The following is a 15,282-nucleotide window of genomic DNA, read 5'->3' on the forward strand; positions in this document are numbered from 1 at the left end:
CAGATTCTGGATTCGTGGTGCTGGAAGAGCACAGCAGTTCAGGCAGCATCCAAGGAGCAACGAAATCGACGTTTCGGGCAAAAGCCCTTCATCAGGAATAAAGGCAGTGAGCCTGAAGCATGGAGAGATAAGATAGAGGACGGTGGGGGTGGGGAGAGAGTAGCATAGAGTACAATGGGTGAGTGGGGGAGGGGATGAAGGTGATAGGTCAAGGAGGAGAGGGTGGAGTGGATAGGTGGAAAAGGAAATAGGCAGGTAGGACAAGTCTGGACAAGTCAAGGAGACAGTGCTGAGCTGGAAGTTCTCTTTGTTGGCTACGTAGAGCAGTTGATCTTCCGTAATTACACCAGCACCACTCCCCACCTCTCCCTCCGCTACATTGATGACTGCATTGGCACCACCTCATGCTCCCGCAAGGAGGTTGATCAATTCATCAACTTCACCAACACATTCCACCCTGACCTTAAATTTACCTGGACCATCTCTGACACCTCCCTCCCCTTCCTGGACCTCTCCATCTCCATTAATGACGACCGACTTGACACTGACATTTTTTACAAACCCACCGACCCCCACAGCTACCTGGATTACACCTCTTCCCACCCTACCTCTTGCAAAAATGCCATCCCGTATTCCCAATTCCTCCGCCTCTGCCATATCTGCTCCCAGGAGGACCAGTTCCACCACAGAACACACCAGATGGCCTCCTTCTTTAGAGACCGCAATTTCCCTTCCCACGTGGTTAAAGATACCCTCCAACGCATCTCATCCACATCCCGCACCTCCGCCCTCAGACCCCACCCCTCCAACCGTAACAAGGACAGAACGCCCCTGGTGCTCACCCTCCACCCTACCAACCTTCGCATAAACCAAATCATCCGCCGACATTTCCACCACCTCCAAACAGACCCCACCACCAGGAATATATTTCCCTCCCCACCCCTTTCCACCTTCCGCAAAGGCCGTTCCCTCCGCGACTACCTGGTCAGGTCCACGCCCCCAAACAACCCACCCTCCCATCCTGGCACTTGCCCCTGCCATCGCAGGAACTGTAAAACCTGCGCCCACACCTCCTCCCTCATGTCTATCCAAGGCACTAAAGGAGCCTTCCACATCCATCAAAGTTTTACTTGCACATCCACTAATATCATTTATTGTATCCATTGCTCCCGATGCGGTCTCCTCTACATTGGGGAGTCTGGACGCCTCCTAGCAGAGCGCTTTAGGGAACATCTCCGAGATACCCGCACCAATCAACCACACCGCCCTGTGGCCCAACATTTCAACTCCCCCTCCCACTCTGCCGAGGACATGGAGGTCCTGGGCCTCCTTCACTGTCGCTCCCTCACCACCAGACGCCTGGAGGAAGAACGCCTCATCTTCTGCCTCGGAACACTTCAACCCCAGGGCATCAATGTGGACTTCAACAGTTTCCACATTTCCCCTTCCCCCACCTCACCCTAGTTCTAAACTTCCAGCTCAGTAACTGTCCCCATGACTTGTCCGAACTTGTCCTACCTGCCTATCTCCTTTTCCACCTATCCACTCCACCCTCCCCTCCCTGACCTATCACCTTCATCCCCTCCTCCACTCACCCATTGTACTCTATGCTACTTTCTCCCCACCCCCACCCTCCTCTAGCTTATCTCTCCACGCTTCAGGCTCACTGCCTTTATTCCTGATGAAGGGCTTTTGCCCGAAATGTCGATTTCGCTGCTCCTTGGATGCTGCCTGAACTGCTGTGCTCTTCCAGCACCACTAATCCAAAAGAGGCCCTTAGAGCAGACTGGAAAACTGTCTAAGATCTTCCAAGCTGATAGGTGCTGCCTACATTAAGCTGCCTATCTCCCCACGTGGCTGGAAAACTCCCCAGCAATGAGCTGACAAACAAGGAACAGGAGTAGGCCATTTGGCCCTTTGAGCCTTCTCCCCCATTCAGTAGGATCATGATTTCAACCTCAACTCTACAATCCTGCATTTCCCAATAATCTTTCATCTAGTCGGTTGTCAAGAATCTCTCGACCTCTACCTCAAAAATAATTAACAATTCTGCATCCACTGCCTTTTCAGGAAGGGAATTCCAAAGACTTGCAACCCTCTTGAGAGAGAAAAAAAATGTTTCCTTACCTCCATCTCAAACGACCCGTTGTTTTGAAGCCATGATCCATAGTTCTCCTCTTCTCCAAGAGGAAGCATTCTTTCCAAATCCACCCAGTGAAGTTCTCTCAGGATCTTGTATAAAGTCACTTCTGAATTTTCTAAACTCCAAAGAATACAGGCCTGGTTTATCTGGTCATTCCTCATAAGGGAGTCTACTCATTCCAGGTTGCTTTCCAGTGGTGGTGTTGTATAGTTTTTTTATATATATTTCAGAGCAATGCACCTTCTAAGAGTTTTACAAGTGTTACTTCCAAGTGTTGTAAAATTAACAATATTTCTGCACTGATGCTCACAACTCCTGAGACGTCTGTTGACCTTGTTCTGCGCTCACAACAGGTCTAATCAATCAAGCGCTGTGTATACAAATCACCAGACTCACTCAGTCAAACATGAAACAATTGGATGATCCAATCCAAACACAGCTCCTGGTTATTTTGACAGCCCACCAGCAACCCCCACCCCCCTCCATTCCTGCTTCCTGGGGGCCAGAAAAGTTCTTCTGCCTAAGTCCAAGCAAAATGTTTGATGCTATTGGGCACTAAACTTTAGAAATCACAGCTTATCTGCCTCCCCTCCTGATCCGTGGTCAAACCTTGCAGTTGATTGACTGTTCCAGGGAAAGGAAACAAAGATTGATAACTGACCACCCACCATGGGGGAGTAGGCTTAAAGGGCCAAATGGCCCACTCCTGTTCCTTGTTTGTCGTAATGGGAAATCTGCGTCACTTAACCTGCCCGTGTTTAAATCCAGGAATGAGGGCTTATGGTATGGGGGGGGGAGGTAATACCACAGAATTATTATGCTGCAAAAGGAAGCTATTCAGCCAAACTTGCCTGCACTGGCTCCCTTACCTATTGCCAGTCTCCTGCCTTTTCCCATATGCTTGCCCACCTGTACCACTTCAAAGAATCCATTCATTTCCCCTCTTGGAATGCCTCATTTGAAACTGCCTCCTCCACATATCCAGGCATCGCATTCCATGCCCAAACAACTCACTGTGTGGAAGGAATTTTTTCCCTTTTCACCCTTACTTCATTTGAACATCATTTCAAATCGATGCCCTCTTGTCTTGGTTCTTTGACAAATGGAAGGAGCATCGCCCTTTCAATACTGTCCAACACAGTCATGATTTTGAAAACCTTGATTAGATCGCTTCTCAGCATTCTCCTCTGAGGATATCTACGAGGATATCAGTCCCAAATTTGTCAAACTATCATCAGAACTGAAGTTTCTCATTCCTGGACCATTCTTGTAAATTCCTTCTTGCACTATCTCCAATGCATTAACATCTTTCCGATAATGTAGTGCCCACAACGGTACACAATACTCCTGCTGAGGTCTAACAAGTGTCTTGGACAATTTTCAACATTACCTCCTTGTGGGGTGGAGAGAGGGGTGAGCAAGTAGGTGGAGAAGGAGCTGAAAGAGAGGGAGATATGACAGGGCCAGGCAGATGATGAATAGGAGGCCCAGACAGAAGACAAGTTGAATAAATGATAATGCGAAGGATTAGGAGAGAATGCTAATAGAAGAGAATGGGTATGCTGTGCTGAAAGTGACCCATGTCATGTCAGGACCAAGGTGTGAGGGGGTTAGTAAAAAAAAACATTGACGTGATCAGGCTCCAAAGTTGTTGAACTTAATACTGAGAGTCCTGGAGGCTTCAGGGTTCCCAAGCAAAACATGAGATGCCGACCCATTCTCCACAAGGGAATCCAGATCATTAACATGCATCAGGAACAATTAAAGTCCTAACACCAAGCCCTGGAAAACTCTACAAATGTAGCCCGAAAAATATCCGTTGACCATTCCTCTTTATCTTCTATCACCCAGCCAGTTTTAATTTGAATCCATGTAGTTACTGTTATAACCATGAGCTGTAACTTTCCTCACAAGTCTGTTTGAGGCACTGCGTGAAATGCCTTCTGGAAATCCATGTATATCACATCTACAGCGTTACTCTCATTGAACCCTTTCTGTTTGCAAGGATAAAAGATTGATTAGCCATCAGGAAACAAAGATTAGGGGTAAATGGGTTTCTTCTCAGGTTAGCAAGCCGTACCTCATGGTCGATTGTCAGGAAAACCCATCGGGTTCACTAATGTCCTTTAAGGAAAGAATTCTGCCAATCCTTACCTGGTCTGGCTGACAAGTTTCTCCGGACCCACAGCAATGTGGTTAAAGTAAATTAATGACTGGGAGGTGGGCATGGCCTTTAACTTTGCTGACAACACCTAGATAGGTAAGGATGTAAGAAGGCAGAGATTTTGTCAGGAGGTAGACACAGGTTAAGTGAATGGACAATAAAATAGCCTCAAAGACTATAAGGAGCACAAAGGTGAACGCCCCTGTCCAATTTGAAAGGAGCCACAGGAAAGCAAGATAGTCTTCTAACAGGGATAGACTGTAGTAATTGGAGGTACAGAGTGTCTCTAAGTGTCCTGAAGATAGAGTCTTAGAGTCATACAGCACAGAAACAGACCCTTCGGTTCAACCAGTCCATGCTGAACATAATCCCAAATTGACTAGTCCCACCTGCCTGCTCCTGGCTTATATCCCTCCAAACCCTTCCTTTTCATGTGTCTATCCAAAAGTCTTTCAAATGTTGTAATTGAACCAGCATCCACAACTTCCCCAAAAGATTAATGTGTGTGAATAGCAAGTTATTAAGACTGTCAGCATTTAATGCCAGCTACATCGAATATAAAAGTAGGGAAGCCCAACTAACACTGCACAAGGCCTTTTTAAGACCACAGCTGGAACACTGTGGTCCTTATTTGAAAATAAAAGGAATAAAATTGTGTTGTGAGCAGTTCAGAGAACGTTCACACAACTCATTCCTGGGAAGAAAGGCTTATCCTACGAAGAAAGTTAAAAATCACACAACGCCAGGTTATAATCCGACAGATTTATTTGGAAGCACTAGCTTTTGGAGCACTGCTTCTTCATCACAACCACCTGACAGCAAGTTTTCTGTTGTATGGCAGCAGTTTAAGGATAAGAGATTTTCCGTTTATGGTGGGGATGAGGAGAATCTGTTTTTTTTTCTCTGAGGGTTATTAGTGTGCAAGATTCTCTTTCCCAAAGAACAGTGGAGGCTAGGTCATTACAATTATTCCATGTTATGTTGGATAGATTTTTGAGAGACAAGGGAGTCAAGGGGTATGGAGAGCAGACAGGAAATTGAAGTACACAGCCAGATCAGTAATAACCTCATGGACTGGTAGAGTGGACTCAAAGGGCCAAATGGTCTTGCCCTGCTCTTAATTCCTAGGTAATCATTAAATCAGGAAAATGCCACTAACAAATCTGCATTACCACTACTGCTAATTAAAAAGCGCAATTTACAATGTGTTAGGCACATTAACAGGCAAGAACATGTTCAATAAATGGTTTTCACTTAAGGTATACTGCCTTGTGTACTTAAACACAGTCTGGTGATGTCAGTTAACAATTTGTGGTCTATTGTTAACCTTCATGCTCTTCTGGTGCCATGGGAGTGTCCATCTGCATCAAAAGGTGTCTCATAACATCTCTGAGCTGGATCATCAGACAAGATCCACTATTGCCTATTCTGACAAATTAGGTAGAACAACTCAATTTATTTCATCGTAAAGACGCAGAAATTATTGAAGCAAACTGTCAAGCAACAAAATGAAAGAAACTCTAATATTTCCCATACTTGGGGGACTAAAGGCACACCCAGATTTTTAAAAAAAATTACAATATTGGCCAAGCTGGGAATGAGAGTTAACTACACCAATGGGAAAGGGATTAAACATCCACAGTGCAAGATTACAGAGAGATATGATTTGGAGATGCCGGTGTTGGACTGGGGTGTACAAAGTTAAAAATCACACAACACCAGATTATAGTCCAACAGGTTCATCAGGTGATAGTAAGCATCGCTCCGAAAGCTAGTGTGCTTCCTGTTGGACTTTAACCTGGTGTTGTGTGATTTTTAACTTTGTACAGAGAGAGAGCAAGTCTTCTGCATCTAAAGAAAAGAAGGGGGAGGTTTCTTGGTGAAATTGGCATGAGAGTGAAGACTTTGGCACACACACACCTACCTGCTGCACATTGTGTCAAAGCCATCCTGTTACACCCACAAAGTATTCTGCAATTAACAATGAATAAACACCAATAATGCCTGCTCCTTTATTGACAAATTCAGCATTTCAACACGTCTTCCGAGTTCTGATTTTAACCTGTAGTGGACATAATCCTAAAATTAGAGCTAAGTTACCTGGAATTCCAAAATCTGTGACTCCTCAAAAGCTCTGGATACTGGGTTTTTGAAAGCTGAGATTGACAGATTTTTTTTATATCAGTAAAAAAGAACATCTGATACAACATTAGGTCATTCACACCCTAAAACCTGATGCAGCATTTCAATTTTTAAAAAATTAACTGTTAGTTGTTACCCCTCCTAGCTCATTGCCGTCTGGAAACTTGAAGACACGGCTCCCTATTTCCTTTACAAAAGCACTCATGAATATGGTGAAAGGTTGAGACCCGAGAACAGATTCCCAGTGAATATCACCACATTAATCAGAGTTCTGGATGTAGATTTGCTCGCTGAGCTGGAAGTCCATTGAAATGAACCTCCCATTTCAGTGAGCAAACCTACATCCATCACCTCAACCTGAGCTACAAATCTTCTCAAAACTCGCTATTAAACAGAGTGTGTACGCTTTACTCCCATTCTCCGTCTACTACCTTCTGACCAATTTTCAACCTCAAAATGCTTTCTTCAATTCCATGTGTTTTGCTGGTAATCTCCCATGTGGGACCTATCAAATACCTCCTAGAAGTCAATGTATGTAACGTCCGTAAATGGTCCTTTGTTTCGTGTATTAAATATGCGCTAAAGAATTCAACTGGACACTATTGGCTGCCCTTCTGATCATAACGCATCTGAGGAGCAGAAGAATCGACGTTTCGAGCATAATCCCTTCATCAGTCGAAACGTCGACTCTCCTGCTCCTCGGATGCTGCCTGACTGGCTGTGTTTTTCCATCACCACACTCTTCGACTCTGACCTCCAGCATCTGCAGTCCTCACGTTTCTCCTGCCCTTCTGATCATGCCATATTTGCTCATGTGTGCGGTCAGAATCTTGGACATCGACAGCACAGGAAAAAGGACAGTCAACTCATCGTGTCTGCGCCCGTCACAAAAAAAAACACTTTACTATTCAAATCCCATTTTGCAGCACTAGGCCTATAGCCTGTATACCTCGGCAATGCAAGTGCACATCTAAACATTTCCTAAACGTTATGAGGGTTTCTTCCGGTACCACCATGACAGGCAGCAAGTTCCAGATTTCCCCCACCCTCTGGGTGAGAAACCTTTTCCTCACATCGTGGTTAAACCTCCTGTGCCTTACATTACATGTGGTCATTGAGGCCTAAACAAAGGGATCCCTGCATCCCTCCAGCGTTCACTCTGTACCCAATTAAAGTGCTGGTAGCTTTCTTGCAACAATGTTAAACCTCACAAATTACGATATGGAGCAAAGTTGGGTAAATGGGTTTCCTATACACATCAACCAGGATGCAAAAGAATGTTGGCAAATGTTCAACATGCTGCATGCGATTTCTTGTTCCTGGTGTGTGGACAGGTTTGATTTACACACTGCCCAATTTTACACTCCAATGATTTTATGGACTTTATGCGAACAACCAAATGACCTGTTTTATTTTGGAGGTGTGAGTTGAAGGAAGAAAAATCACTATGACAACTCCTTTGTATTGTCTTATGGGATCTTCATATTAACCTGAATGTGCAGGCAGTTTAAAATCTTGTGCGGCAAAGTGGCACATCTTTCAACTGTGCACTAATGCGTCAGCTTAAGTCTGGTGCTGGAATCTAAATTGTTCAGCCCATAACCTTCTGCTTAAAATGCAAAATATGATGAAGGTTCACCAGGTATTGTAATTATTATTTGGAAACTGGAGTTCTGAGGTGAATAGGACAATGTATAATCTCAAGTCTGATTTAGATTTATAAATTTTATGCATTATGAGGGGGTAAAAAACATTGTTTTAGAATATAGAATATAGAACAATACAGCGCAGGACAGGCCCTTCGGCCCTTGATGTTGCGCCGACCTGTGGACTATTCTCAGCTCGTCCCCCTATACTATCCCAAAATCATCCATGAGCTTATCTCAGGATTGTTTAGTTCCACCTTCAATCCTGAAATCTGTGGGCATTATCAAATCGTTTGGTAATGTGTTCATCTGCATTTAATTGGGACTTCTGAAAAAAAACAAGCCTTGTGATGAATAGTTCAAGGGCTTTAGAAAGCAAAAGGAGAAGAGAGGAAAGGCCCTGGTTGCGACCTAGCAACAAGGTCATATATAACAGAAGGCATCAGCAATAGTAAACATTTCCCTTTAGAAAGAGAGACTCATACAGAAGATCAGTGAATGTTGACAGTTTTCTTTCAGAAAGAAACAGGCCATTCTTGGAAACAACAGTTTAGCAGTCTCCAGCGGAATCAGGGCAGGAGTAAAGGAATCCCGAGTGGTTTAATGCCAGCACTAGGAGCATCCAGAAGCAGAAGGAATCCACGTTAAGAGATAAGTGAGCTGGGTTAGCAATATGGCAGAGGTGGGTACTGCAGATGCTGGAGATTAGAGTCAAGATTAAAGTGGTGCTGGAAAAGCACAGCAGGTCAGGCAGCATTCCGAGGAGTAGGAAAAAAAAGTCCTGATGGAGGGCTTTTGCCCGAAACGTCGATTTTCCTGCTCCTCGGATGCTGCCTGACCTGCTGTGCTTTTCCAGCACCATTCTGCTCTGAGTTAGCAGTATATTTAAGGCTCTCATTGAAGAGACATTAACTAAAGAAGCTGATATCAAATGAATCAAAACGTGTGTTGCTGGAAAAGCGCAGCTGGTCAGGCAGCATCCAAGGAGCAGGAGAATCGACGTTTCGGGCATAATCCCTTCTCCATTCCTGATGAAGAGCGTATGCTCGAAACGTTGAATCTCCTGCCCCTCGGATGCTGCCTGACCTGCTGTGTTTTTCCAGCGCCATACCTTTTGACTCTGATCTCCAGCACCTGCAGTCCTCACTTCCTCCTCCCTGACCTCAAATGAACGTAGAGTTGCCAGAACAGTAAGTACAGCTGTGCCAATTCACCAAGGAACTTTAAGTGGACACAGCGTGTCATTCAGGTTTCATTGAGGTTTCAGTATCTATAACATTGTTGTTGAGATTAAAGTTGTGGTTTTAGTTTAATAAGACTATTTTAATTAGTTCTTAAAGTACATTGTTGAAAGTACCTTGGCAGAGAGTCGGTGAAAGTCACTGACCAGCACGATAAACAAAGGACAAAAACAAAACTTATGGTCTTTCTCTCTGGGATTGGACTTGTCCAATGTTATCAGCAGCTGGGATTGTAACAAAGTATTGGTGATGTAGTTATAATGTCATTGCAATGATGCTCAAGACCAGTGTTCTGGGCACCTGCGTTCATAGCCCCCACTGCAGATGGGGACTTTCAATTCAGTAAAACTCTGGAGTTAAAAAGCTGGCCGACTGGCAAACCGTTTCACCAGTCTCAATTATCGCCTGACTTGGTTCACTCATGTCCTTCAAGGAATGGAAATATTTCCGTCCCCACCTGGTCTGGTCTATTTGTGACTCCAGAGCCCTCGTCAACTCTTAACTGCCTGATGGGCGATAAATACTGGCCTAGCCATTGACACCAGCATCCTGTGAATAAACTATTTAAAAGAAGTACAAAGAAGCAGTAATGTGACAAGTTTACAAATTCCTGCATTGCAACTTCACTGCAAATGAAGCTGTCAGCCGAATGGATAGTAGGATGTCAGTCACCTTGCATGTATGAGATGAATGGAGCAGTTCAATGCAAATTAAAGGGTTTATTTGAGCAACCGACCTTTTGGACTGAAGTGTGCATCTCTGCACCCTACAGGAGCAGCTAATAGGAGCTGATTTCAACTTCAATGTGCTGCGGTCAGCTAGAAAGAATTCAAGAGTCCACGCTAGGCAGCCAGCCTGATCAACCTAAATGTTGTGGTTTCCACTCTGTATATCTGATAGCTGTTAATAACTAATCACCTCGGCCTATTGCGCATCAGTCTTGTTGCGCTCTTCAATTAGCCAATTTTGGACCAAAGTAGCACTATTGAGGAGAGCTGAGCTGTGAGATTGAACAGTTGAGGGATCTGGCCTGGCAGGCTGAACAGTGCTCAGTGAGGTATCAAAAGGTTCATCCATCTATCCCTCCATCCCCATCCACCGGTCCATCCATCTACCCACCTACTCGTCCATCCATCCATGTTTGTAGGGATAGAATTGTCCAGGGTGGATTTTCTTGAAGGAAAAGTTAGAGTTGTGAATGGATAAGACCAACCAGTAACTGAGCGGAACGAATCATTTGCAATGTCAACCAGCATGAGGAGGTAGCAAGTGAAGTCAGGTGCGCTGTATTTCAGCAGGAGTGGTGCCAAAGGAGATTAGAGGGGCTTGCGTAATGCAGTGATAGCATCCACACCTCTGTGCCAGGACACCCAGGTTCAAGTCCCACCTTCTCCAAAGGTTCTTCTATCATTTCTGAACAGGTCGATAAAGAAGACATCTGCAAGGGAGACGAGGCAGGCATGGAGAGATATGCAAGTGAATCTTGAAGAGACTGAAGATTGACAGGGCAGAGCTGCTGGGGATGTGTGGTTTTGTGAGGCAATGGGGCAAGACAGCTGAATGAATGGGTGGAGTTTATCTTGGTGACAATGAAGTTTACATTTACCTGACTGTAGGTGAGCTCAGAGAGGGTAGAATGGGTTTCCTCTGTCTCTAGCATACATGAGAGGTGCTGGCAGGGTGTGAGGGGAGAGGGGAATAATGCCAAGCTAGAGTAGATTCTCTACAATGTGGAAACAGGCCCTTCAGCCCAACAGGTCAACACTGACCCTCTGAAGAGGAACCCACCCCAGACTCATTTCCCCCTGACTAATGCACCGAACACTACAGATAATTTAGCATGGCCAATACACCTCACCTGCACATCTTTGGAGTGTGGGAGGATACCCACGCAGACACGGGGAGAATGTGCAAACTCCACACGAGCAGTCGACCAAGGCTGGAATTGAACCTGGGTCCCTAGTGCTGTGGGGCAGCAGTGCTAACCACTGTGCCACCCCAGTAGATAAGGTATCAAGCAACTCTTTCCTTTCTAAGACATGAGTGTGAAGGAGAAAGGAAATAAAAGGCAGCTTTACAAATGGAGGCCCACTGGAAGAGACAGTGTGATCCTCAAAAACAGGAATGGATGAATGACCAATTAGTATTTTAATGGTATTATTTGATGAATAAATATTGGTCAGAAGATGAGGGTGAACTTCCCTGTGTTTTTTCAAATAACAGACATCTGAGAAGACAAACTGCAGTGCATGAGCACATACTGGGTTTGGCTGAGCTCACTGTTGTGTAGTGCTCCGCACGTGTTACACTATTAGAGAGGTACTAGATATTGGATGGGACAACCCCAGTCTGCTGTATGGAACAGGGATTTAAAAAATCCTAAAGTATTCTTTCAAAGCAGAGCAGCATGGTTACCCTTGGGTCAGTATTTAAGCCCTCAATCAACATCGCAGAGACAGATTCTGTGGTTATGATTACACTGTTGTTTGTGGGAACTTAGAAAAGTTAAAAAAAATGAAGGAGGCGGCTATTCGGCCCTTCGAGCCTGTTCTGCCGCTCATTGTTGGTATATAGGTATGAACAGATTCAAGAACAGCTATTATCAGACTTTGGAATGGATCTCTCAAATGTTGATCTCTCTGTGGCCAGCTGTGACATTGCATCCTGCACTCGGTTCTGTAACTCTCATGCACTTGTGGGGTAGAGCACATAAGGCACCACCTTTTCACTGCAGCAGGGTACCTGTGACAGTAATGAATCCATCAAATCATGGCTGACCATCCAACTCTGTATCTGTCCCCACTTTAACCCTCCTATCCTTTGCTCCCTTCAGCCCCAGGAAACATATCTAACGGCTTCTTGAAAACCTCCCATGTTTTGGCCTCAGCTGTCCCCCCCCCCCCGCGGCAGCGAATCCGTGTGCTGCGTGAGACCTTACGTTTACAGACGGCTGCGCGGTGAGCGGCGCTACAGCAATGAACGTTGGTTTGCATTCTTTGAGAGCACACATTTCGCTTGCATGGTCTCATCCGAAGCAGGGAGGGGAGGGGTCAGGGAAATGGTGCAAAGGATAGAGTCAAACGGGTCCCAACAATTTAAAATTCCAGCGCCAGACTTAAGCTGACACATCAGTGCCCTGTTGAAAGATGTGCCGCTTTGACACACAAGGTTTCAAACTGCCCACTTCCCAACTGCTCCAAATGCAGAGAAGGAATGGGGGGGGGAGAGACAAGCAGTGAAAGGCAGGGTAAAACGAGGCTTGTGATATTTTGCTGGGATGGCGACTGACAAGTCAGCCGAGATACATTCATAAATCTGTTGTGTGTGTATATAGGGAATCAGTCGGAGTTTTCTATTGCTAGACGAGGGGCCGGTGGGTGGGACACACACACACACAAAAAAGGAAAGACAAGTCTAGAAATGCGGCTGGGATTTCAATGGAGTCGCGTCCTGGTGGTTTTTGCCTGCAGACGGGAAAGCGGGAGCTAAAAGGTTTGACCCAGAGGGAGCAGAGCATCTCCACAAGGCAGAGAGGAGTGTGGAGTTAGCTCCCGAGAGGTGGGGGGGTGAGCTGACTCCCAAGGGAGCACCGCCTCAACACACTGTCGGAAGGCAGGAGCCCTCCAGCCTGTCTGCTGGAGGAGAGATGGAGACACGGGGTCACTTACTGTGGGGGGCGCAGCTGGAGTGACCCTTCTGCGGTTGGAGGCTCTCCGAGCGGGACTGCATTTGCACCAGAGCGATTGTTTGGGTGACTTTACCCGTGCCCAGCCTTTCCGGGACGGGGTTTGGGGGGGGGGGTTGGAAATAAAATGTCAGGTGGTGCTGCTGCTTCGCCTGGGAGGCTGGGGTTAACGCGGTGTCCCTCCCCTCTCTCCTCCGGAGCTAGTGACTGAGAGAGAGCTGACACTGTCTTGTCACAGTTGGATGTTGTTGTGGAGCGGTCGGCCCCAGCTCTTCCACAAGCTCCAGCAGCTGAGCGACGATGCTGTGTGGGCTCCGGAAAGACCTGCACTCGGACTTCGGTGAGTTCCCCGGACAGGAGACAAAGTCATTTTGCTGGTGTTTTTTTTTCGCGTTGCTTTGTGAAGTGCGGGTGATGTTAACTGACCGGCTTTAACTCTTTTTTTTTGCCCGGCTTCACGGGTTGGCAGTTTTCTCTTTTGAAAGAACTTGCCAGCGAGCCTTCGGGTCTCGACCCCATCGGTCAAAACATGGTCAACTCCCCCGCTCTGGAGATGGGGGCCGGCAATAACCGAGAGAACCAGAATGCAGAGGGGTTGCTCCGTTACTGTATTTTCCACTGTTTGAGTGAAGCACTCTGAAATTTACAGGGAGATCTCAGGGTTTAAAGCTGCCAGGGGAAAGGAAAGTAGGATTTGGAACCAGTGGGTTCAACAAACAACGGGCTAAGCACGAATGGGATTTTGCTGTAAAATACTGTATTGTTAACAGTATGCAGGTGTTTTATTTTTAATCTCTGTACATTTGTGGGCTCTAACCTTAATGTTTTTCTTCCATTCTTGGAATATGAGTGCTGCTGGCAAAGTTAGCCTTTTTTTTTGTTGCCCATCCCTAATTGCCCCTAAGGACAGAACGTGGTTGTGAGCTGCCTTCTTGAACCACAGCAGTCCATGTGCTGTAAGTAGACCCATAATGTCAATAGAGAGGGAGTTCCAGGATTTTGCCCCAGTGACTGTGATGCGACGGCGATATGTTTCCAGGTCAGGATGGGTGAGTGACTTGGAGGTGGTGGTGTTCCTATGTATCTGGTCTTTCTGTGTGGGGGAGGTGCCAGGTTTGGAAGATGCTGTCAAAGGAATCTTGGCGGTTTGCTGCAGTGCACCTTCGAGATGGTTCACGATCCTGTCAATGTGCATGAGTGAGTGAGAGTGACTGCTTAAAGTGGTGAATGGAGTGCTAATCTAACAGGTTGCTTTGCTGTGGTGTAAGGCTGCTTTTGATGTCACTGGAGCTGTGCCCATCCAGGCAAGTGGGGAGTATTCCATCACACACTCCCGACTTGTGCCTTGTGGATGGTGGGCAGGCTTTCGAGGAGAAATGGCCAGGAGGTGAGTTCCTCAGCTGATTCAGCAGGTGGAGCGTTACCTCCTGGGTCAGGAGGTTTTGGGCTCCTGTTGCACTCTGGAAGCTGGCACATTACAACCCAGGCTGATGTCCAGGGCAGGAGTGAGGGTGTGTTGCAGGGTCAAAGGAGCTGCCTTTCAGGAGAAACACTGAACTGCAGCTTTAGCTGCCCACTCAGACAGACACAATACAACTGGTGGCACTACACTGAAGAACAGGTCTGTCCTGGCCAATATTTATCCCTCCATGAATACCACAAAACTGCTTATTTGATCATTATCACATAAAGGACTTGGTGTGTGTAAATTTCCTGCTTTTCCAAGTATCATAAATGAATACTCTATATTAAAAAGTATAATCTGTAATTCTTGTTTGATGTTTATGGTTCTGTGTGTATGTATGGGTGGTTCACATGGGTAAACTCTTGTGTCTCATGAGTTATGTCGCATTTCTCTGGTGTATAAATCTGAAAGAAATACAAGAGACTTAACATTGTAGTAAAATCTTTTGCATACCTAGTGTATCCCAAAACATTTCAGTACTTTTGTTTTGAAGCATAGAAGTTGTGGAAAATATGGAAACCCATTTTCATGGAACCAGGTCAAGAAAGTAAGTGGGGACTCTGGTTTAGTGATCTCAGCTGTGGGATAAATATTGCTCAGGATGCCAGAGGAAGGTTTGCTGTTTGCAAATAGTGCTACCTGAGAGGGTGAACAGGCTTCATCTGAGGGAGGGCACCATTGCATTGGCTTTATTCATAAAAATATCTTCGTCACAGAACCAGTTTGGTTCTGCACAGTAATGTGAAGAAACAAACTAACATTAGAGTTTGACTATCCAATCAACAAACCAAAGGCA

At 45.8% G+C, this 15,282-nt stretch overlaps 1 protein-coding gene across 7 annotated transcripts in view; it reads left to right on the forward strand.

Moving 5' to 3' along the window:
- The window catches only part of grip2b (glutamate receptor interacting protein 2b), a 334,440-nt gene that overhangs the window by 144,130 nt on the left and 175,028 nt on the right, over positions 1-15,282 (forward strand). The window contains exon 1 of one of the 7 annotated variants that reach the window (XM_072582691.1): positions 13,150-13,361. The exons of 5 other annotated variants lie outside the window; for them this stretch is intronic. In XM_072582691.1, coding sequence (XP_072438792.1) covers positions 13,322-13,361 — 40 coding nt within the window. In that variant the 5' untranslated portion in view covers positions 13,150-13,321. Of the gene's footprint in view, positions 1-13,149; positions 13,362-14,007; positions 14,061-15,282 lie in introns of those variants that run through there. One more of the 7 variants, XM_072582692.1, reaches the window with a different exon arrangement.

Source organism: Chiloscyllium punctatum, chromosome 12 (genome assembly GCF_047496795.1).
Source record: "Chiloscyllium punctatum isolate Juve2018m chromosome 12, sChiPun1.3, whole genome shotgun sequence".
Taxonomy (NCBI): domain Eukaryota; kingdom Metazoa; phylum Chordata; class Chondrichthyes; order Orectolobiformes; family Hemiscylliidae; genus Chiloscyllium; species Chiloscyllium punctatum.